The sequence below is a fragment of the Sorex araneus genome, chromosome 6 (assembly GCF_027595985.1).
Source record: "Sorex araneus isolate mSorAra2 chromosome 6, mSorAra2.pri, whole genome shotgun sequence".
NCBI lineage: Eukaryota > Metazoa > Chordata > Mammalia > Eulipotyphla > Soricidae > Sorex > Sorex araneus.
The window spans coordinates 158383947-158408475 of record NC_073307.1 but is presented as its reverse complement, the minus strand read 5'-3'; the positions used below and the strand labels follow the sequence as shown (position 1 = coordinate 158408475).

At 40.6% G+C, this 24529-nt stretch overlaps 1 protein-coding gene across 1 annotated transcript; it reads right to left on the bottom strand.

Moving 5' to 3' along the window:
• Nucleotides 1-4504: 4504 nt before the first annotated feature.
• On the bottom strand, nucleotides 4505-23450 carry LOC101556583 (B-lymphocyte antigen CD20). Its single transcript, XM_055143257.1, has 7 exons — nucleotides 23388-23450; nucleotides 13830-14001; nucleotides 12614-12733; nucleotides 10851-10907; nucleotides 7566-7802; nucleotides 6394-6495; nucleotides 4505-5354 (listed from the first exon to the last, which is right to left on the bottom strand). Exons 2-7 carry the CDS (start codon nucleotides 13986-13988, stop codon nucleotides 5145-5147), a joined length of 885 nt encoding a protein of 294 aa, XP_054999232.1. The 5' UTR covers nucleotides 13989-14001; nucleotides 23388-23450; the 3' UTR covers nucleotides 4505-5144.
• Nucleotides 23451-24529: the final 1079 nt, after the last annotated feature.

The following is a 24529-nucleotide window of genomic DNA, read 5'->3' as shown; positions in this document are numbered from 1 at the left end:
TCTTCAAATTCACCATGTTGTGGCATATACCAGCACATCAGTCCTTTTGATGACTAAATAATCTTACACCAGATAGACAGAGATAGAGGGATAGATGGGGTATATATCTGTTTCTCACTCTGGGGCCATATGGCCTTCTGTGAACCTCCAGTACATTCGAAAGGGCCCAGCTATAAAAATTGCATAAATGGGAGGGGGTCATGGCCCAAGGTCAAGGGACCAACTGGTAGGATGGGGTGGAGGACAGTCTGTGGTGACACATTTAGGAAGCCAGTACGGAAGGGCACTGCATTAGGAAATGGTGGGCATATATGGATATACCACATTTTTTTTAGCATTCAGTTGGCAAATATTTGGGCCAGTTTTACTTTTTGGTGATTTTGAATAGTTTTCTTGTGACTATTTGGAACAAGTTTCTGTAGGAGAGCATTTTCACTTCTCGTCATTTACATTTTCATTTCTTACAGTCGCATCTACGGCTAAGTCTTCCAGTAACTTTACATGTAGCTTTTGGAGGAACTTCCAGGTAATTTATAAAGCAGTTGCCCAATTTTACATTGCAACAAGCAGTTTGTGAAGGAAGGTGGCAATTTCTCCAAGTATGCACCAACCTTCAGCACTTTCTTCGTGGGCATAAAACGTTTCTTGCTGTGGTTTTGATTTGCATTTCCCTAGTGACAAATGACACTAGCGTCTTTTCATGTGATTAGTCACTATTTATATATTCTCCTGGGGGAAATATATGTTCAAATCCTGTACTAGGGTGGGTTTTGTATTTTTTTTGCAGGGGCAGTGTGTGTGGACGTGGGAGGTGGCATACTTGGTGGTGCTCAGCACTTATTCCTGATTTCAACAGCTATTTCTCCATTTGCTACTTTTAAAATAGAACTACTTGTCTTTTTTATTGTGAGTTCTTTCTGGTGAGTTGCTTTCTGCATTCTGGGTCTGTGGTTCTTGGGCTGGTATTGCTCAGGGTGTCTGTGCTCAGACTTCGTCCCTGGTAGTGCTTCAAGGACCATATTCAGAGCCACGGATCAAACCAGAGTTGACTGCGTGCCAGGCAACTGCCTTAACTACTGTACTATCTCTCTGGTACTTGCCCTTTGAAGTACAAGTGTTTTAATTTTTATAATATTCTATAGTGCATAGGGCGTTTGCCTTGCACGCGGCGGACCTGGGTTCCATTCCTCCATCCCTATCGGAGAGCCTGGCAAGCTACCAAAAGTATCTCGCTCACTTGATAGAGTCTGGCAAGCTACCTGTGGCATATTCGATATGCCAAAAACAGTAACAACAAGTCTCACACTGGAGAAGTTATTGGTGCTCACTCGAGTAAATTGATGAACAATGGGATGACAATGCTACAGTGCTGCAGTGCTATTAATGTGAGATTTTATTTTGTCTTTGCCTGTGCTTTTGTGTCCTATCAAACAAACTCCTGAATAATCTTAGGTCATTAAATTTACAATACCTATGTTGTTTTCTAAGATTTTTACCATTTTGAATCTTACATTTAGGTCCCTGATACATTTGTATAGCCTGTAGCTATCCAGATTCCCTATCACTGTTTGTTGAAAGATTATTACTTCCCACTTAAATTTTCTTGACCTCAACATGTTATTCTTTAATACTGCTTTTAAAAAATTTTCCATTTTAGCACCAAAATATTTTGAGGTAGGGACTTCTCTCTTATTTAGGTCTACCCTTAACCTTTGTACTTGACTGATGGAGCTTTTGTAACTCTCTCTCTCTCTCTCTCTCTCTCTCTCTCTCTCTCTCTCTTCTCTCCCACCCCGCCCCCAGCCAGCTAATAAACTTGAAAGGAAAAGAATTCTAACACTTGGCTTTAGTTTTGTTCATAAGTAGGCTAAAATTGAAAAAAATTTTTGGATGAATTAATGTTTTCTGAGTAATTTGTGTTTTCCCTGAGGAATTTTTTCCTTCATGCAACAGAAATGCGTACTAGGGAAGAGTTTTTTAGTAGTAAGTAAACCACCAAGGGAAAAGTTAAGTTTTATTTATATTGAATTTGATTCATTCAGACAAACACTTTTGGAGATGCTTAAGAGATTCGTCATCACTGTCATCATCACTGTCATCCCGTTGCTCATTGATTTGCTCGAGCCGGGACCAGTAACGTCTCCATTGTGAGACTTGTTACTGTTTTTGGCTCTTACTTAAGAGATTAGTACTATCTTCTATAATTACTACTAGCAAGTATTGCGTTTGTCAAAAACAAACAATTTACATTTATTATTACCTAATAATTATAAATTAGTATAATCACAAATAATTTTGTTTGGTTTTGATATTTGAGGATAGTGAGGGAAATTATGTATGTGCTTTATAACCTGACTCAGTGAAGCTCTCTAGTCTTAATTTATTCCTAAAGGTTATTTTAGTTTTTAGTATAGAGGCAAATATGGCCCCAGTGAATAATCCTACTTAGCTTTAATTTTACTGTTATAATATTTCGCCATTTTAATTTCATGTCACTTGATCCTCTTTTACTCAAAACATGCAACCACGGTGGAATATGTGCACTGGTGAAGGGACGGGTGTTTGAGCATTGTATAACTGAGACTTAAACCTGAAAGCTTTGTAACTTTCCACATGGTGAACTAATAAAAGAAAGAAAAAAAAACAAAACATGCAACCACATTTAGAACTCAAGTAAATACCTTTAAAGATGTCAGACTTACAAATATATTTTATATTTAAACTCTCCTTGTCAATATTTTAGTTTTGTGTCTAGTATTTAAAACAAACAAATTCTATCCATGAACTTACACTAAATCAGTCTGAAGCCACCACTTCTGTTTACTACAAGTAAAATAACAATGAATTTCTTGGTTTATCACAGGACAGTGATTCCTAGATAGTCTTCAACAAGACTTGAAATGTGAATTCATATTTTTAAATTGCAAAAGGAAATATGTCTCTAGCTCACAGTTCTTCAGTCCTGGAAACAACTTGCAATTAAACAATAAAAGTATTTGGGAATACCTTAATTACCCACGATGAGAGGAATGAGGAGTTATTGATAGTTTTCCAATGGAATCCTGTGTTGCAATGACAAGTTTGTACAATTTCAGAAATTTAGTTTTAATCATTTATGTATATATAGGAGTCACACCTTTATAATAAATTTTAAAAAACTCTTTCATATGTGAAATATAACGGAGCATAGTAAGGGAACAACAAATGGCCAAAGTCTTTGGAAATGGAGATTTTGTGTGTAGAGCTGAACTTACATGGAAGGGGTGGTGGCTAGAGGTGGCCCTTGGCACATTGGTGGACAGAAGTGAGCACTCTGGTAATGGCATAAAAATTATAATTAACAGTATTGAAAATATTGGTACTTCAATAAAAGTAGTTGAAAAATTAAAAAAGTGAAATTGAAAAGACCCTTGGTCTAAAAAAAAATTTTTAGATACCTATCTTGCCCATGCACCTGGCTGTCTTCCCTGGAGCCCCTTGGAAGGGGGTGGGCTTCAGCTTCCCTCCACACCCCAAGCAGAGCTCCCGTGGCCGAAGACCTCCGGAGCCTAGCCACAGCCATGCTCAAGGCCCCTTTCCACACGATCCGACGAGTCTCACGCATGAAGGTACCAGCAGAGGAACCCAGGTGTGTTGGACCTGGGGCTGAGACCTCCAAGCGTGCTTGGATTGGGACTGGACCTCTTCCACCCAGATTTCCCATTTTCCAGTAGCTAGACCGTCACACCCAGGGACTGACCCTGATGCCGTGTAATCCCAACAATGGCCAACATCCAGAGACTATTAAATGAAGCTCCCGGAAGCCTAGACATTTTATAGTCTAGTTCTCCCTGTCGGAGAATTTGGCAAGCTACTGAGAGTTTCCTGCCCACATGGGAGAGCCTCACAAACTCCCTGTGGTGTATTTATATGCTAAAACCAGTAACAATGCTAGGTCTCATTCCCCTGACCCTGAAAGAGCCTCCAAAGTGGCATCCTTGGAAAGGACGAGTAAAGAGAGGCTCCTAAAATCTCAGGGCTAGAATGAATGGAGACATTACTGAGACCACTCAAGAAATTCAATGATCAACCGGATGATGGTGATGATGATGATGATGATCAAAATTATGTACCAATAAGGAAAATATTAATGCTACAAAGTGCCTGCTATATGTTTTTGCATTCTTGAAGTTCGAGTAGGTAATGTGTTATGATCTATTCCATGAAAATTTTCTTCATAATATTTGTGTAAAAATTTCTGAAATTAATTATCAGTTCCTTGATATCTCACCATTCAGACCCACAGACCTCCTAGCATCTGATACTATATGGGAAAGAAGATTGGGAAAATATTCATGTTGGAATCGTTCTTTGTAGACAAGAATACAAGAAGATTTTATTCATTTTGAATCATTTATTGGCTTTTTTACACAGACAGAAATAGCATGCTTTCTGTTTTCTAATCATAGCAAATATCTTCCACTCTTGACCTTAACAAAAGTAGAACTATCCCAGGGAATGGAGATTATATTTTCTCTTTACCTACAAGAAACTGAGAACACTCAGCACGCAGCAGATGAAAATGAATTGAAATAGGCTAGCTAGGAAAAAAGAAAGCATTGCAATCCATTATGTTAGATTCAAGCATGCAGTTTTTGAGAATGTTTATAGTACATTATAGAATATAATATACAACTGTAAGGTTGTATGTTTCCAAATGTGACTGCCTACATTTTTTTTTATTTCTTCCAAGGCCTAAATTTTGATTTATGACTCATATGTATCTCTCTCAATACCCATTTAGGTAGTGGAGTTGCTGATGGCTGCTAGCTGCGCCTGTCACTCTGGGTACCTTCACGTCTATCACCACCATCATTACCATGACTCCTTCTAAGAATGTTTATCCAAGGAAAAAATTGAGTGAGAAATTTCATTCATAAGCACTAATTCTGCACTTCTGAAGATAAGGAAACTGCTGCAAACAGAGAAATGACAGCCTACTCTGTCTCAAGGAGAATATTCTCTGATGGTGAGAATGCATGAGTCAGAGCTGTGACTATTCCTTGCAAAGTCCTGAGCGATGTGAAGGACACAAATAGGGTCCCCCCCCAAGATACTGGGGTGAATATGAGTACTAATGCTGAAAAAAAGAGAAAACAGAAAAATTAATTTAAGGGGTCGCTTTCTATTGGTGAGGACTCCTGATCTTGGGGAGGTTCTGGAAAGTTTACTTCTATTTCTTCTTCTTCTTGGACTGGAATAATTTCAACGCCTTCTTCATTTGGGGGTTGGGAAGGTATTTGTGTCATCTCAATCACTTCTGGTTTTTCTATTTGCTCTTCTTTTCTTCCTCCAGCTGATAGGAGAACTACATTCTGCAATACAGAATCAAGGAGACTTTTCTTGACTATACCATCAACACATTTCTCAACATTATCTACAAGTACTTGTCAAATTCCTCCTATTTTTAAACTCTTCACACCATATTCTATTTGTCCCAGATACCAAGATTGATTTCCCAGGTGCTCAAATACTTTTCAAACATCAAAATTCCCCTTCAAAACTAGCAGACATTTGTGACTTTGCCCAAGGGAATCACACATGACTGCAAAAAAGCTCTCCATTAGTGACAGAATTTGGATTCTAGTTTTTGACTTGCCTTCCTTGGAAGTAACCTACAGGAAGTAATTTAATCCCTTTAATTTTATGTTTTTCATAGCACAGCCATGAAAGCAATGGTGCTTTTAAATTATCTCTTTTACACTGGAAGCTATTGTTAATAAAATTATCACTTAGATATTCCTGTCTCCAAATGGTAGAGTCTATTTGAATATGTTGTTTTGGAAAAAGGATTTGATGAAATGCATCGGAAAAGAGGGGATACCGAGCAACCAGGCAAAAGGTCTAGTAATTTTCATGAGTCTGTAAAAACATCTGACTTTTACTCAATAAATGCAAAATCATGAAATCAGTAATAGATTACTGAAGTAAAAAATGACTTAAGGTTAGTAAGATGCGGGATGAAAAAGAGTTTAAGGATGGCATAGGTGAATCATTTGACTTTTGCATCAGGTACAGTTTTTCTGTTGTTGGGAGCTTGGCAAACACCAGAACTGCCATTGACTCCTTGGTTTTCACCACTGCCGCCACCATCAATAACACCATTTCTACTACTACCACACACACACACATCTCATAAAATGGTGTCCTCTGTTTAATCTTCAGACTAATTTCACATTTAAAATATCCCCCTCAATTTTGGTAGCCCTTCCAGAAATGTCAAGACCATTTATCATGGAACTCCCAGTCTCCAAGTATCATCAGATTACATTCTTCCTAAAAGAATGTAATGCTTCCCATTGTATACATGATTTTCCCCAGAGCGAGGCTGTGGAAGGAGTGGCTCTGACTTACAGTTTTGGGTCTGGAGCACTGACTTTTCCACTCATTCTCAACGACACCAGCTGTCACCAGTTTCTGGAGGAAGGCAAAGATCAACATCACTGCAAAAATACTCTGAAAAATGACAGAAAGATGAGGGTTAAAATGTGGTGAATCCAGACTGGATAATATAGTAAAGAATGTAGGGCAATTGCCTTGCACACAGTCAACCCAGGTTGGATCCCCTACACCCAATGTGGTTCTGTGAGTGTCACTAAGAGTAATTTTGTGTGTGTGTTAAGAACTAGGATTTGATCCCAGAACATCACTGGGTGTGGCCCCAGAATCAAAAGAAAAGAAAAAAGGTATTAAGTCTTCAAGAATATAAAGTTGATGCTCAGTATATTAATCATTGACTAAAAGTAAATTATTAAAAGTAAATGAAAAAATCTAGGGCTGGGGAGGTTAATAACTAAAATAGTTATTTACAGGTACTAAATAACATATATGATCCCCTGAATAACACCAAGAGTGATTGATGAGCAAGGGTGTAGCAACTATTAGTACTATTACTATTTTTTTAATGAGTATTTTCTTTATTCTTCACTATTTCACTATTACTGGTTTTATAACTCTAACTAGATAGTTGGTATTGATTGCTGATAGAGAATAAGGAAGTGATAACTGATGAAAAATTAATTTTACATAAGAGAATTATGAAGTCTCCAATGAATTGTATTCACCTTAGGTTGTTAGGTTGTTTGGTTTTATAGCAAAGATATATCTCCATATTTGGGAAATGCAATTTTCCCTGCTTAAGCTCCACATTAAAGACTCATTGAGGCAAAATTTGTCAGTAACAACATAGGTATGTTTATTTCAATAATAATGATAAATATAAATACCAGTAACAGTAATATGTTTAATTAATATTAAGGAAGGGGATTATTTTGCTTAAGTGGCTGAAACTTTCTGCATCCTATATACTCTAAATAAATGATCTTCAAATATAAATTCATTATTGAATTTATGAACAGACTTTCAAGATAATATATTATTACCTTCCCCATTAAGAGTTTAATAAATTGAGGCAAAGTTAAATTTTTGACCAACTACAGTAAATAGCATGTAGTCTGGATCCAGAGTCAATTTTATAATATAATGTCATAGTTTATTCCTGAAAAGAAATCCCATTTTGTACTTACCAAGAATACAGAGTGTATGCTGTGACAGTATTGGGTTGATATAGCATTTTTCTCAGAGGGGTTAATTGGTTCGCATTTGTGTATATTGACAAGTGGTACAGGAGCTTTAATAAGATTCAGACTCTCCATTTTAAAAAAATGGGAAATTGTAATATTAAATATGTCCATGATCAACAGAATTATTCCAGAAATTGCAGCAAAGAGACTCAATGAATTCATTACAGTTTTCCCCTTGACCTGAAATGGAGGAGAAAAATTCATTTGGCTTGATTTCTACTTGCAAAGACATAAGACACAAAGTTACTCCAGATCCAACTCCCCTGACTCACAAGGACACTTTAGCTAAGTCTTATTAGTTCTTATCAGTTCTTATTAGTTCTTATAAGTCTTATTAGTTCTTTTAGTCTCTTTGCCATCTTAACTGAAATCCTAATCTCTCAGTTCTGTTCCATTCTATTACTCCCTACTCATTTGATTCTATCACCATTTAATTTATCAAGAACTATTTTTTTTCATTTTGTACCCTTACTTTTCCTTTCACTGACTTGATCATCCTAGTAGGCAATCAGTAAAAATTTGTTGAACCAATGAAGATAAGTGTGTAATCACCAATGGACTAGGAAATCCCTTAGCTCTCTCTTGCCGCCTACATTCGGTGGTCTCAGGCCACTTCCCCACCCCGGACAGCCAATGCCATGGGTAGACGAAGGTGAAAACAAGAGCCAGACTGGTTGTTGATCAGTTGGCATTTATTTCATTCTCCCTGCATGCCTGTTCCATTCTTGTAGGGAGCCATTTTACAAGCCCGGCTCTTATCCTCTAGTCAAGCGGAGGCTTACTTGGGATTCCTGTAACAAGGTCACCACTGCTGACCTTACTGATCTTATCAGTTCGCCATTCCTCTCTCACTAGCCAATGCCCATGACTGATCTGCCCAACGCCCATGCCTGATCTGCATTTTACTATTGTTCCTATGGGGGTCCAAGCATGCATACCGCCCCCTCCCACCAAGAGGTATAAGTATTGTAACTGCTGTGAATAAACTCTCTTTCTCTCCTCCTCCTTCTGGCTCTGCGTCTCTTCGTTCGGTTGCGTCCCCTCCTTAGCCCCACGAAAGGTGCTCCCTGCGGGACAGGATGATGCCCGCAGTGGGGACCCCACACATTATCACTAAGTTCCCCATTCTAGTCTCACACTGCCCCTCATTCTGGGCTCCTCCTATCTCTCCAGGCTCATCTCTTTGAGCTCCCACTCCCTGCCTTGGTCTCTCTCTCTAGTCTCTCTCCAACTTCCCAGCATTGGTGTAGCACAATCAACATATCAAAGCCCTTCCTGATCCCTGATCAGGCTCAAGGGCAAAATACCACTTAGGGGGTTTTCTCCTTTCCTTACTCCAATAACTTAATTAACATTTTAATTAACATTTTAATTCTACTTTTTAATATTAGTTATTTTGTATGGACACAGTAAGAGATACATTAAGCTTGTAGGGTGGTTCTCCTGGGGACATCTCACTATAGATCTCAGACTACAATGCTCAGGCCGGATTAATCTTTCCTAACCCTTGCAGGGTCCTAATCCAGTTGTTACTGTTTGGATCATGACAGAATTTGTCCATGACCATGCTCTTAACTTAGTTAAGTATTATGGCGCTTTGGCCTGGCCCATTTCGATGCCAGGGTAGCTCACAGCTTGCCCTGGGTCCATCCAGTCCCTCTTCACAGGCCCCTGATTTTGGAGTGCTAGGAAGTAAGGGCAACTGAAGCTTAAGTTGAGAGAACAGATGTCCAGGAGTTATTATTTGGAGTCAATTAACTCCCAAGTTGCAAAAGCATAGCATTAACTGTCTTCCTGTGTCTATACAAAAAGGACATTGTTCTAAATTAACTATGCAAAGGACTTAAGGAGAAGAGAAAAGCATATTTCCAAGTTAATGGAGTCTGATTAGGAGATAAATGTGATTGACCTGTTGGGGGAGCAGAGCACGAAGAAAGAGATTACAAATAAACACAGAAGAATGGGAGCACTGTGATGGGGGTAACCCAATAAACCTAAGCTCCCTGTGGCAAGGCAGAAAGGACAAACCAATGTTATTCTACAGATAAGTAGTACTTAGATTATATCTATGTGGGGAGATTGAGGGAAAGGAGAGGGGAAGCCAATGAATCATGATGGTACAGTAGGTATGGGCAGGGAAAGAACACACCTCTTTGGTCTTGTATTACCAAGTGGAAGTTGACAACAGAAGCCAATACCCCACCACCTACCCTCTACTGTAACCATCTACCTTCCATTGTCATTGGTTGTGATGACCAACCAATTGTCTTTCAAGATACAACCAGAGTTGGCGTTTTTGAGTGATATAAGAAAAAGAGTATCAAGATTCATGTTCTACCTTGCAGAAATGATAGAAACTCAAAAGAGGAAAATATATCTTACAAGTACCATAAAGGTATGAAATTACTGATGCTTACTTGAAAACATATGCTTTATTTCTGGCTGTGTAATCTACATATGAAAAATAGGTATAACTACCTGTATTTGTAAAATAAAACAATTTTTATAATCATTTTTTCTCCCCAAAACTTTTTTTGGGGCCATCTCTAGGGAGGTGATCATCTCAATCAATTCTTTCAAGCAATCGCTTTGGAAATGTCTCAAATTAGTGATAGTACAAACAAAAAAGTCAGGGGAAGACCTTGGCTGATAAGTTTTTTACCCCTTCAGAATAGAGAGCTCTTCTGGATGTAAATGTGTCGCTTAGAATCATACAAAGTAGAAAAATTCAATAGCTTTTCACAGTCACTCTGCTTCATCCTCATGACCATTTTATATGGTATCAAGGGCATATTTCATTTTTATAGTTAAAAACTTAGAGGTACATAAAACTGACTTGTTTGAGATTATAGGTGGAGGTTGAAAATTACTTACACCACTAAAATGTTGATTAGTCAGTTTTCCTAAAAGGTGATCTGAGATGAATGACTTGGCTTTGAAAGAGACATGTTAGTCTTGAGCTACATGACCATCCGTAAGATCATAAGCATCCTTTATTTCTAAAATCTACCTTAAATTCTCTTTCCATAGACAGATTTCAGGTAGATGTCATTTACAAGAGTTTCATGAATACAATCAAGCCAACATGAAGGAAGGTATTCTACTTTTGATGATTGAAAGACAGCTCACTGCTGCTGGATAACAAGGGGCTGTAAAGAATCCTTTTTTCCAACAGAGAAAGTAGACAATGCTAAAATGTGTGTGAAAAGGGAACATATGATTACTTGCCAGACATCCCCTGGAGTTTGTCTTTGCTGCTGCCAACAGTGATCCAGAGATGATATACTGTAAGAAAAAAAGAAGATGGTGGGAAGGGAGTGAAACAATTGAGAGAGGTGGCAGAGAAGATCAGTCTTTTTTTTAATTTTTAAAATTTTATTGAATCACCGTGAGATAGTTACAAGCTTTCATGTTTGGGTTACAGTCTCACAATGATCAAACATCCATCCCTCCACCAGTCATATTCCCCACCACCAATATCACGGGTATAGCCCCCCCTTTCCCACCCTCGCCCTGTCTCTATAGCAGACAATATTCCCCATATTCTCTCTACTTTTAGACATTATAGCTTGCAACACAAACACTGAAAGGTCATCATGTTTGGTCCATTATCTACTTTCAACATGCAAGAGAAGATCAGTTTTAACATTGAGAAATGGTTGTAAAATGGATATCCATATTATGGCCGCTTTCAATACACTCTAGTCATCCTTATTGGATTCATCTATTTTCCAATTCAACCCACATTGATTTAATCATTTGGAAAAAATATAATAAGACCAGAGAGCCAGAATTCATATTTCCATGTCAATGATTACAGTATAAATGGAAAGATCATTTTCATTTTCCTTTCCTTTTTATTTTAATTGTGGAATAAAATTGCTATTTTCAGTTCATAATGACTTAAATGACATTGCTGTTAGTTTAGAACTGTGAATTGATGTGGAAGGAGACACTTGAGTTGAATGTCCTAGGTTCTTCATTAAAGTATTGGCTGTTATAGGAAGTCATGGGGATTATCTCTCGTTTTCCTTTTTAATATTTTAAACTAGGAAATGGAAAAATCTACTGTTTCAATTTATCTTTATGTTCTGAAAATAAATTTTAGTCCTATACCCTTCTGTAGCAAAGCAACTATGAATATAAGAGTGAAATTAATGTCAGTACTCTGTACATGCAGGATTACAATTTGGAAGATACCTATCTATCTATCTATCTATCTATCTATCTATCTATCTATCTATCTATCTATCTATCTATCTTATCTGTCTCTATCTATCCACACAAATAATATATGTATAATCTTGTTTTACCTTTGTAGAAAACATGTGCACAAATGTATGCATAATCTGTCTTTCACCTCTTGATGCTTTTCTTTTGCGTTACCATTGAGAAATTATATATACACACATATATACACATATATACAAGTATATATACACATATACTTGTGATATATGTATATACTTGTGTGTATATACACACACACACAAAATCAGCCATAAGTGCTGCTTTGTTGATGTGCAGAAGCAGATATATCTAGAACCAGCCTAATTTTAGCAGGCATGGGTAATAACAGAATTGTTGGGAAGATGGTATAGGTGGTGAAGTGGGGCACTCCTCTCCCTCTTGCTTTCTGAGATGCCAGGCTAAAAGGACACACCATGTTCGAGAGACTATGCCCCCTTTTCACAAAAATTGACTTTGGACATGTCCAATCTTAAACCATCTTCCTTCCTTGTGTAGATTCATGAAAGGCATCTTCCTCTGAATTCACATAAAATCAGTTCTTGAGGCCTGGTCATTCTTAACTCCTATGGGATCCAGGCTCAAATTAGTCAACCCTCTCTTTCTGCCTCATTACTTCAAACTGATAACTTAGTTCCTATCTAAATCCTTTTTCCAGGCAGAACTAATCTGCATAATCCTGTGAATCTTTAAAAACATTATTTTTCCGGCACCACTTGTCAGGTAGTTATGTTTTTACTCACCATAATCCCTCCCCAGAAAGGGTACCACAGAGTTATACAGATGGGTGCATAAACATTGGAGTGGACCATCAGGAGGCCACCGAGGGCAGAGTGAAAGAGTCCGTTCATAATCTGCACAGCCTGGAGGAGAGAGTGAGGTCACTGAGGGGTGAACTAAAATCACCAAGTCTATTGTAAACAGTGCTGCAATGAGAACATACAGCCGCAGAGGCAGGGTGGGATGGCGCGGGATGGGGTGGGCGTGGTGAGGGGATACTGAGAGCACTGGCGGAGGAGAATGGGCACTAGTGGAGGGATGGGTTGACAATCACTGTATGAGTGAAATGCAAACACAAAAGTTCACAAGTTTGTAACTGTACATCACAGTGATTCTCTAATAAAAAAATTTAAAAAGAAAATAAAATCACCAAGTCATCGGAAACCAAAGGTCAGGCCCTGACTTGGACTGTGTGAAATCAAAGGAAGAGGTGGAGGGGGTCAAGATTTTTGTCTTGTTTTCACCCATTTCCCCCACCATTTTTCAAAAGTCAGTTTCCAAAGCAGTAATATCTGGGATGCTGGGAACAAACTGGAATAAGAGACCCCTTAACTAAGCAGCCTAAAAATCAAAAGGGGACGCAAAACCACCCTGATGACTTTTTCCCCCAGCAATTTAAAGGATTCAATAAAAGTTCCAGATGCATATGACAAATGACCAAGATTTTGTTAAGAGTTCAACTTTTGCCTTCTCCCCCATTTATCTCATCTTGTTTTATCTCGAGCATTTCCCCATCGATTCCTTCCCCCTTCCCATGTGCACGTACACATACACAAATACACACGCATTTTCTAGTTTATGGTTACATGAATAGATCCCACAGTGATTTAGAAAACTTATAGAAATGTTTTCATTATCTTTCTACATAAGCTATTTCTACATAAGCTACATGGTTACCACAATTTTTTTTTAACATACCCTTTAACTTGACCAACATCTGCTTAATATATGACCCTTGTCCCGTCCTTAAGCATACTTTTAAATTGTCCATCACCCTGGAGAGGTATAGAGTTTTGGTGACTTTTTGTCACATCCTTCATTTCTTCCACCCCAGCAGACATAAAGGGCAGCTTAGGTCATATCAAATCCCTATTCCCTTGAGTTGATTTCTAGCCCTAACCTGTATTATCTGTGGTTTAAACAACCCTTATAATATCGTATAAAGGAAAACTGACTTACTCCCAGAGCCTTGGATTCCCTCATGAAGAACTTCTCTGTGGGGTCCTTCATTGGAGACGTCTTCTTGGGAATGCTTCCTTGAAAGGGATGCATGGCCATAGGGCCTTTCGGAGGTTCTGTCGGGAAAGTTCCACTCTTAGAACTTCTGGGTGTTGTCATTGTTTTCTCAAAACTGCTAAAAAAATTACATGAGGGTGAGAGAGAGAGAGGAAGGAGAGAGAGAGAGAGAGAGAGAGAGAGAGAGAGAGAGAGAGAGAGAGAGAGAGAGAGAGAAGAGAGAGAATGGGATCTCAGGCAATGGTCTATTTTGTGTCAGATTTCTGAAATACATTTTTTTCCACAAAAATTATTTATTTATTTTTTAAACTGAATAGCAGATGCACAGGTACAAGGTTGCTCATATTTGTTCATATTGGGTTTCAGTCACATAATGCTCCAACACCCATCTCTTCACCAGTGCACGTTTCCCACCACCAGTGTTCCCAGTCCCTCCCCCACTCTTCCTCTATGGCAGGCACTTTCCTTCTTCTTTTCCTTCTCCTCTCTCTCTCTGTGTGTCTCTCTCTCTTTCATTTTGGGCATAGTGGTTTGCAACACAGATAATGAAAGGTTATCATGTATGTTCCTGTAATACTTTCCTTTCTATTGTCTCTGTCATTGAGATTAGACATGGCCTCTCTCTACTGTCTTTGCCTCTGACTGAATATCTACTGCTGGGTTCTCATACTCCATCTGGAGTGGACAACTTGGGCAAGGACTTAAAGCCTCGTGGGTCCCTGCGAGGGGTTCTGCCCGCCATGTTTGAAGCATCCTTTACCTTTGTAGGAAACATATACACAGATGTATGCACAATCTATCTGTCTTTCACCTCTCGGTACTTTTCTTTTGTTTTACTACGGAGAAATTATTTTGCATTATCTTCTCCTTCTTCCTCCCCTTACTTGCTTTTCTCCATTGTACGGGGCCAGAGACATGGCAGATTGTGGTGAAATCTGTCTCTGGAGGGGCTAATCCTAGTCTTCTTTCTGCCTCTAACTTCACTACCTTGGGTGAATTGCTTCAAGGAGAAGCATATAATCTCTAAGATTATATGTTGCACAGTAACCTCCTAAATCCAGTTGCTTAGATTTAAATCATATTTTTTTAAATTTACTAATATTTCGGGCAAGTTCTTAGAATTCCCTGAACCTCAAATTCTTTGGCTTAAAACAAAATTAATAATAATTAGGGCAGACAATAGCACAGCGGGTAGGGCCTTTGCCTTGCATGCGGCTGACCCCAGTTTGATTTCTCCATCCCTTTCAGAGAGCCCGGCAAGCTACTGAGAGTATCCCGCCCACACAGCAGAGCCTGGTAAACTACCTGTGGTGTATTCAATATGCCAAAACCAGTAACAACAAGTCTCACAGTGGAGATGTTACTGGTGCCCACTCGAGCAAATAGATGAACAATGGGACAACAGTGCAGTGCAATAATTATCATTTTGTGTCATTTTCTTGTATCTTGTATCATTTTCTGATAGTTGGGTGGTCTGTGCATGACTGATGTCTTCATCCAAATGTAGCTCAAATACCAGGTCCCCAGAAAAGCCTTCTCTGGACTCCCCCATTTACAATTATTCAATCCCTCTCCCTCTCTCTCTCTCTGTCTCCCTTATTTCTCCTCTCTCTTCTCCCTTTTTTCTCTTTTCTCTCTCACTACATGTTGCTTATCAATATAATTATCCTAATCATTTGCTTGTCTATTGTCTGTCTTTTCCCACAAAAGTATAGATTCCATCAAAGCTGAGATCTTGTTTCCCCCTTTTCAGTGTCTAAAATTATGCACTAACTTAGTAGTTTAATCATTATCGCTGGATAAATAAATACTAAGTCTCCTTGTTTGAAGAATGATGAACTACTTTGCTGTTAGTCTTTTGGGGGGAGGAAAGGCTAGGAACACATATCCAGTGTGCTCAGGGAACTATAATAGGGCCCTGGAAATCCATCCTGGCATGGCCTCATGCAAAGCATGCTGCCTTACCTGCTGTACTATCTCCCTGGCCCCTCAGTTGTTATTCTTGATCTTAGTGCTGTTATATTTATAAAGATTAATTTATTATTTTATCTAAGATATGAGACCAGTGGCTCTTTCACAGACATGTTGTGAAAAGTAAGGTAACATATATGAGGATGTCAAATGTGCAAGGCAGAAGTCACAACGGTTCTTTATTCCTTTTTGCTAAAAAATTCATGATCATGTCTGAAGCTGGGTGATGATTGCCAACACCATTTCTAGCTATCGAGTTTAAGGGCTGGTTCAATATTCCTTATTTTGTGTTTCCTTTTGGAATCTAGTTTTTAAAAAATTGAATCCCCATGAGATAGAAAGTTACAAAGCTGTTCAAGCTGAGTGAAGTAAGTCAGAAGGAGACTCTTCTGTGAGATCACTGTATCACTGTCATCACTGTTGTCCCGTTGCTCATCGATTTGCTCGAGCGGGCACCAATAACGTCTCCATTGTAAGACTTGTTACTGTTTTTGGCATATCGAATACATCATGGGGAGCTTGCCAGGCTCTGCCGTGTGGGCGGGATACTCTCGGTAGCTTGCCGGGCTCTCCGAGAGGGGTGGAGAAATTGAACCCAGGTTGGCGGTGTGCAAGGCAAATGCCCTACATGCTGTGCCATTTCTCCAGCCCTTCTGTGGGATATATACTTTTTAAAAAATCCATAATATGAGACTAATACCCAAGGGCAGGAGGATTGGTTCATGATTGGAAGTGTGCCTCAAGTGATGGAAGGAAGGCAGTTGGAATAGACAAAATATGACAAAAATAGTTGGAAATAATCACTCTGGATAAGAACTGAATGCTGAAAATAGGTAAAAGAACAAACAGGATAACCTCTTGCATCTGTATTGGAATCCATTTTTATGTTTACTAATTGCTTTGATCCTGCTGGGTCTTCCCTGGGCCTGGGAAATTTTTCTTTGTGGATGCAGCTTGGGTCCCTTCTTTATCAGCTATAAATCATGTAAGGGGTCTTGGATTCAAAGACTGACCAGCTTGCTTATCTTACTGCAACTACTGAGAGTTGGGTGTCTGTATTGTAGACCAGGTGCCTAGAAGTGTTTAGGCCTCACCTATGTACACTCCTTTTAGCTACAAAAAGATTTTACTTCTGGTATTTTATTTGAGTCTCACACAAGGGATGACTGATGAGTCATTGCCCATTGTTTGTGGAAAAGGTGACAAGGGCAGAGAAAAATGAATCAACTTGTTCAAAATCACATAACTATTGGGACACTAAGATGAGGACTGGAATCTAGCCAATGAGGGATCTGCATACCGGTCTGCCTTTTCCTTTTCCTCCTGGGGGCTAAGCTTTGAGCCTTTTTCTTGGGAAACACTCTCTTCTCCTACCTCTTGATGCGCTATTTGGAGATGGATCACTATCAATTAATTGAAAACTGAACGTCTGGCTCATGGATGAAGAGAGAGAGGAGACTGGAGACTTTTGGTGCTCTGACCTTGGTCTTACTCCAAGGAATGCTAAGATGTCATGTGATTTTGGAGCTCTACTTTTTTTTTTTTTTGCTTTTTGGGTCACACCTGGCAATGCATAGGGGTTAATCCTGGCTCTGCACTCAGGAATTACCCCTGGCGGTGCTCAGGGGACCATATGGGATGCTGGGAATTGAACCCGGGTAGGCCGAGCGCAAGGCAAACGCCCTACCCGCTGTGCTATCTACTTTGATGCACAAACTGACCTATTAAGACCATTAATAACTAAGACACATAGTTATACAATCCACTAAGAAGTCTACAGATTGCTTCTGGCAGACTTCGTAGAGCTCCTCAGAAGGTCAGAAACTACTCTATGAATCTGAGAAACGAGGTCATGTTAGTCCTTGCCTGGGATATGTGTGTAACTTAAAGGTCTGTACTTAGTGCTGGCCAAATCAGAATGTGGGTGGGTGATACGTATTGTCTCACAGGCCAGGACACACAATTCTCTCTCCTCACTGAGCACCATGGTCCAGAGGCATTGTGTCTCTTGCATCAACTTTCCCAGTATCTTCCATCCTAAGCCAGGATGGTGTTGTCTTACCTGTGATGTGGACACTGGGGCTCAGAGATGTCTGTTACCCCGGGGACAGTATGGGATGAGCCAGGGATCGCCACACTCCCCTCAAGTCATTTCGAGACCATTCAAGAAAAAAAAAGTCATCAACTGGACAAAGGAGATGATTGATGTGCTTTTGTATTCATTTCTCCTTATTTGTCCACTGTTTGTGGCATCAACTTTGTCATGGGTGAGATAATCTTTCCCATAAATAGTTCTGCTGGGACTATGAGTATAGTGGTAATGATTATTGGGAGGGGAAATATTGACCTTCATTTCATGTTTAAATGATGGATCATGGTGACAATTATATTTCTGCAAAACTTTCAACAAATATTGCAGTAAAATAGTTTAAAACGTGGACATACATAACACTACACTTTGGGAGGAGGCTTCTAAACAGTGATTAAGAAGCCTGGGGGCTATTCCTGCCAGTTCCTCTTGGTCAGCCAGATCAGATGGTTGGATTCTAAGTCCCAGAGATGTGATGTTTCAGGCTTTGCAGTGCTGGGGATCATTGTATCCACCTCCATAATGCTCAGGGGCCCCCGGGGCTGCAGAAGAAAGTGCTCAGAAGCTTCTGACCTGACCTGGCAGTGCTCTACTGGAGACAGGGAGAGGGCTTATTATGATCAAGTATTGACCCAAAAATGGGGCTGGACAGATGCAAGGTATGTGTTCTAACTCCTGAACTAGCACCTAGTCCCAATTACTCCATTTGTTAGTATGGTGTTTTATTAATCTTTGCAGTATATATTTGATGATAAATGTAGCAAACTAGAACACGTACTCATAAGGATATTGCGGGTTCCTGCAGCTATGTTCCATCATTGAATGAATTGTTCACAAAGACAGTGCCGAACACGGAACTGCACTTAAAGAGTAATGGCACAGTGGCAGGAGCTACTGAGTGCAGTAGTTAAAATATGTCACAGCGGGATAGTCACTAAACGCTATTGAAATCAGGACACTGTTTATTAGGCATGGCTCCATTCTATTGCAGCCCCCTCAGCAAATATTTTCTTCTCTGTACAAGACACCATTCTCTTCCTGTCTATGGATTCAAAATGGGCTCACAGTTTGGATGGGTTTGCGTTTTAATAATTAGGGGAGAGCTCAATAATTGTATCATTTATGGAGGAGTGCAAAAGTGCCTAGCTTTCATTATCTCTACTTCCTCCTTTGCCATTCAAAGTAGGTTTCGTTTTGATGGTCTTCTGTGAGCTTCTCTCTGAGGAAGAATGCTCTTACTTCCTTTCCCTCTGCGTGGGCACCTGAGTCCAACCCCTTCCACCAAGACATTGATCCTTCAAAGACATCTGTTCATCATCAACTGTCTTACTCTAGGATTGAGCGAAAAAGGGAGCTAGTCTTAGCAATACTGGTTACTTTTTTTGGTTCCTCTATTCAAAAGCATTGTTTTGAGAGCATGAGAAGTTTATAAACCCTAAACACTCAATGACAACTTTAGTTAGCTCACTTTTCTTTATTTCAAATGGGTTTTTGATGTCTTCCAATCCAGACCCCTTTCTTTAGTCTTACAATGTTTCCCCCATGTCCTCTTCCTTTTCACTCAGCTTCTTAAAAATGTATCCTTTCGGGGCTGGAGCAATAGCACAGCGGGTAGGGCGTTTGCCTTGCGCGTGACCCGACTTGGGTTCGATTCCCAGCATCCCATAGGGTCCCCTGAGCACCGCCAGGAGTAATTCCTGAGTGCAGAGCCAGGAGTGACCCCTGTGCATAGCCAGATGTGACCCAAAAAGCAAAAAAAAAAAAATGTATCCTTTCTTGGGGCTGTAGTGATAGTACAGTTGGTAGAACATCTTCCTTGCATGCAGATGACCAGGCTCAATCCCTGGCACTTGTTATAGTCCCCTGAGCCCTTCAGGAGTGATCTCTGAGTGTAGAGCCAGGAGTCAGCCCTAAGCACTCCCAGCTGTGGGCCCCAGACAAAAACAGACACACAAAAATATCCTTCCTGGCTGGGAATAGGTTCCAGTAGTAGAGCACCTACCTTGGGTATATGAAGAGCTGGGTCTGGTCCCCAGCCCTGCACGGTCTCTGAGCACTGCCAGCAGTGCCATCATCATGCTCACTACCGTGATCACTCAGGGCTTAGCCTTTGGCTTTCTTTCTCCGCTGAACACGCACCCACTCCTCTAGGTTTCTCACCTGGTTTCTGCCAGAGCCTTTCAACTGGAACTGCTCCGTTAAGAATCTTGCAACAGTGCCAGTGGCCTTGCCTTATGCATTAGCTTACACTGTTTTATTTCTCTTTCTGCTCTCAGGCTGTATGGAATATTGGGGATCCTACCCGGGTCATTGCATAGAAGGCAAGCCCCCTACCTACTCTTCTCTCTCTCCGGCCCCCTTCAGTCTACTTTTCTACTTAAAAGTCAGAGATTGCGGGGCTGGAGCAATAGCACAGCGGGTAGGGCATTTGCCTTGAACGCGGCCGACCCGGCTTCGATTCCCAGCATCCCATATGGTCCCCTGAGCACCGCCAGGGGTAATTCCTGAGTGCAGAGCCAGGAGTAACCCCTGTGCATCGCCGGGTGTGATCCAAAAAACAAAACAAAAAAAAAAAAAGTCGGAGATTGCTTTCTTAAAACTTAGTACAGAAATTGCAAATGATTGCTATAATACTTCCAAAAATTGTGGTTAATCTGAGTTACAAAACAATATGCAAAAAAATGACATTCATTCAGTAATAAAAACCTATCATCTTTTTATCTTTTTGGAAGTTTTGGGATCACACCTTGCAGTGCTGAGAAGTTATTCCTGGTTCTGCATTCAGGAATCACTGTTGGCGGTCCTCCAGGGATCATATGGGATGCCTGGGGTCAGACCCAGGTCAGTTATGTGCAAGGTCAAGTGCTTTACCTGCTGTACTATCTCTCTGGCCCTGATTTTTTTGTATTTAAAACTAACAGATAAAACTGAGATGTTAATTGACGTTTATGTGAAAATAGGGGTGTAGACTTTCTTTTTTAAACAAATTTAGGCACATAATTTGCAATACTGTCAATGATGGGACTGGAGCGATAGCACAGCAGGTAGGGTGTTTGCCTTGCACATGGCCAACCAGGGTTCAATTCTTCCGTACCTCCTGGAGCGCCCAGCAAGCTACCAAGAGTATCCCGCCTGCATGGCAGAGCCTGGCAAGCTACCCGTGGTGTATTCGATATGCCAAAAACAGTAACAAATCTCACAGTGGAGACGTTACTGGTGCCCGCTTGAGCAAATCGATGAACAACGGGAGGACAGTGCTATAGACAGTACTACTCTCAGACTTAAAAATAGAAGCTGGTACAGCAGGGAGAGCATTTGCCTTACATGTGACCGACACAGGTTAGGTCCCTGGCATTCCATACGGTCCCCTGAGCATCACCAGAAGTAATTCCTGAGTACAGAGCCAGGAGTAACTCCTGAGCATCCCTGGTTATGGTCCCCCCACAAATAACCCCCCGCCCTGAAAGAAAGCAATGGAGCCATGTTCGTTTTATTTGCCTGTTGGGTCACACTTGGCGATACACAGGGGTTACTCCTGGTTCTGCGCTCAGGAATTACTCTGGTGGTGCTTAGGGGAACAAATGGGGTGCTGGGAATCGAACCCAGGCCAGCTGTGAGCAAGACAAATGCCCTAACCGTTGTGCTATTGCTCTATCCCCTGGAGCCATGTTTCACGAGAGCTCCTTCACTTCTCAGTGGTTGGGTTTATAGCCAATTTCACAGTTTCTGCCTGCATAAAATTATCTTACACAAGGACCTATTTTTGCCCTTCTATTATAGCTCCCATGAACTGGAGTCTTCTTATTCTATCTCCTGGACTTCACAAATATCTTGCTTTTCTGCCTTCAATATTTCTCTGCTCTAGCCACCCATCACGGGCTGCTAGTTCAAACTACCCATTTTACTGCTTAAGTCATGCTCTTCTAAACCAAAACTCTTCCGCTGCTCAGTCATGCTCTACTGAAGGAAACTTCTTCCACCTGGCCCTTCTGGCCATCACGGTTCAATTCTCCCGAGTTCTAACCGGACCAACCTCATTGCAGTTTGGCCATGTATCCTCATTTCCTCTTGAAACTGACACGCTCATGCTCCTACCCTGGAGATTTCAGTCCGTAGCACCACTAGACATGGACATCACCTGAGTCTATTCTAGCTGTGTTACCTCCGCCCCCCTCCAACGCTTCCGCTCTTCGCATCTTTTACTTATTACTATTCCTTTTCTTCCTACTGCCTTATTGTAACTTTTGGAAATGTGGTATGAATTTCTCAAGGACTCCTTGTGTCTTACTAAGACTACAGAGAGAATTTGATTTTTGTGTCCTCTGTGTCTAGTAAACATGAAACTGAGCATGAAACTGAACTGCTTTCTCAGAGCAGCTCTGCCAGTGATCAGACTGTCAGAGAAGAAAATGAGGATTTTCGTCCCAACCTGATGGTTGGTGAGATCAAGCTTTTTCATGGGAAGCAGGGAAAGGGACATTTTATATTGATTTTGGAAAACCATTATGGAATGTTAAAATTCATCTGTTACCCTACTCACCACCCCCTGCCCCAGCCTTTTTGTCACACCTGTCAGTGTTCAGAGCTTACTCCTGGCTCTATACTTAGGGATTGCTCCTTGTGGGGCTCAGGAGTTTCATTTGGGGTGCTAGGGATTAAACTCTTAAATTAAAGTTTTCTTTTGTCTCTGGTGGCCACCCAGATTTCTGTGATAGATTTGAGGAAGAATTTATGCTCAGATTAATTTTCCCTATACCCCTCCAGAAAAAATTACCCTTTGATCCATAGCACTATATAGGTATTCTGCTAAATGTAAGTATATAGAGATATTTACGTTTCACAGAATATCTTCTGGATGCAAAAGCAGTTAAAACAAAAGGAACGGAGTCATTTTAATTATAGGCACAACTGATGATTTGCTCATTAGGTACTAGGGTCTTCTAAGAACTTCAAGGTTTTTGCTCTTTTATTCCTTAAAATACAGTGGGTAAGATATTGTGTCCTCCCTCCTGCCTCCCCCTCCACCCGGCCCAAGCTCTTTTCATAGATGAGGAAATTGGATGATCATAGACATTTAATGAATTGCCTGAGGGAATATGGCTTGTAAGTGGTAGAACTTGGGTTTGAGAAACTGAACTTTAAAGTTTCTTATTTGCTAATTTGCTGATTTTCTACCATGATAGACTCACACACACACACACTCGTACACACATGTACACATGTGTAAATGCATTGATGGGGGGGGGGGAGAGAGACAAACAGAGACAAAGTCAGGGAGAAACGAGAAGGGCAGAAAAACTTAACATTACCCTTCTCAGATCATGACACCACTTCAAAACCTGACGAAGGAAGGATTAGAATTAAAGTCAAGAATCTCAATCTCCAGAAGTATCTGATGCCCTATTTATCACTCATTTAAACATAGAAAACTGAACTCTTACCTGAATCCCCAATGCCTTCAATCAATTCCAAGGATTGATTTGGATCCTTGCTGCTGAGTTGAGTTCCACTGCTACTTTCTCAAAGACCGTGAGGGTGAGTGAGAGAGGCCAAGTTCGGGTCTGGGATCACTGATAGATATCAGGTGACAGGAAATCGGTGACTTCTGCTACCTTGGGCTTTGCCTCAATTATTTTAGTTTAATATATACTTAACATGCGCTGAAGGATGTACAAAAATCTTCTGCCTTCCCAGGAGGTTTCACTTCTTAAAAAGGACCTCAGGGGACAGCCGGGTGTACTTTACACTCCCCTAATTAGAAGAAATTTGCCGTCCCTACCCAGCTAGCAGGTGTGGAGGGTGGGTCCCTGGGGGCTGTATAGATTCTAAGATGGGATGTTAGGACTTTTACCTTCTTACTTCATTTTTAGAAGTGAGTAGGTGGAAGGAAGCAGCCATGCAGAGAGACCCATGCAGACAGACCCGGATGCTTGAGAGGGTTGCACGTACACTTTTACATGTATTGTTCTCATTTGTTCACATTCAGGCTCAGAGTGAGTCTGTGTCATATATGTCTTGGCAGATTTGTAGAAATGGACTAGCCTTTGGTTTGGTTATCACGTGCCTAGGAGCTTGAGGCACAAGTCCCTTATTTGGACACGTAAAGTGAACTATAGGACTTTAACCTACAAATCCAGCTTTGCCTTCATCTGTCGGGTTCCCTGTGTCCCCTTCAGTTTTCAGTCGAGGCTGGATCTCTGTGGCCAGCAACCCCAGTGCTAGATTAAGTGAAGCAAGGGAGAAAGTTTGTGTCTAAGAGTACGGACATTTGGGAAAGGAATCAAAGAATGTTTGTATTCCTGGGGCCGGAGCGATAGCATAGCGGGTAGGGCGTTTGCCTTGCACGCGGCCGACCCGGGTTCGATCCCCGGCATATGGTCCCCCATATGGTCCCCCAAGCACTGCCAGGAGCAATTCCTGAGTGCAGAGCCAGGAGTAACCCCTGAGCATCGCTGGGTGTGACCCAAAAAGAAAAAAAAAAAGAATGTTTGTATTCCTGAAGATATCTATGAATGCCACCATCTATGACACGTTTGAATATAGGTTGGATTTTGTATTTTTCAATTTCCTTGGTATTGCTTTA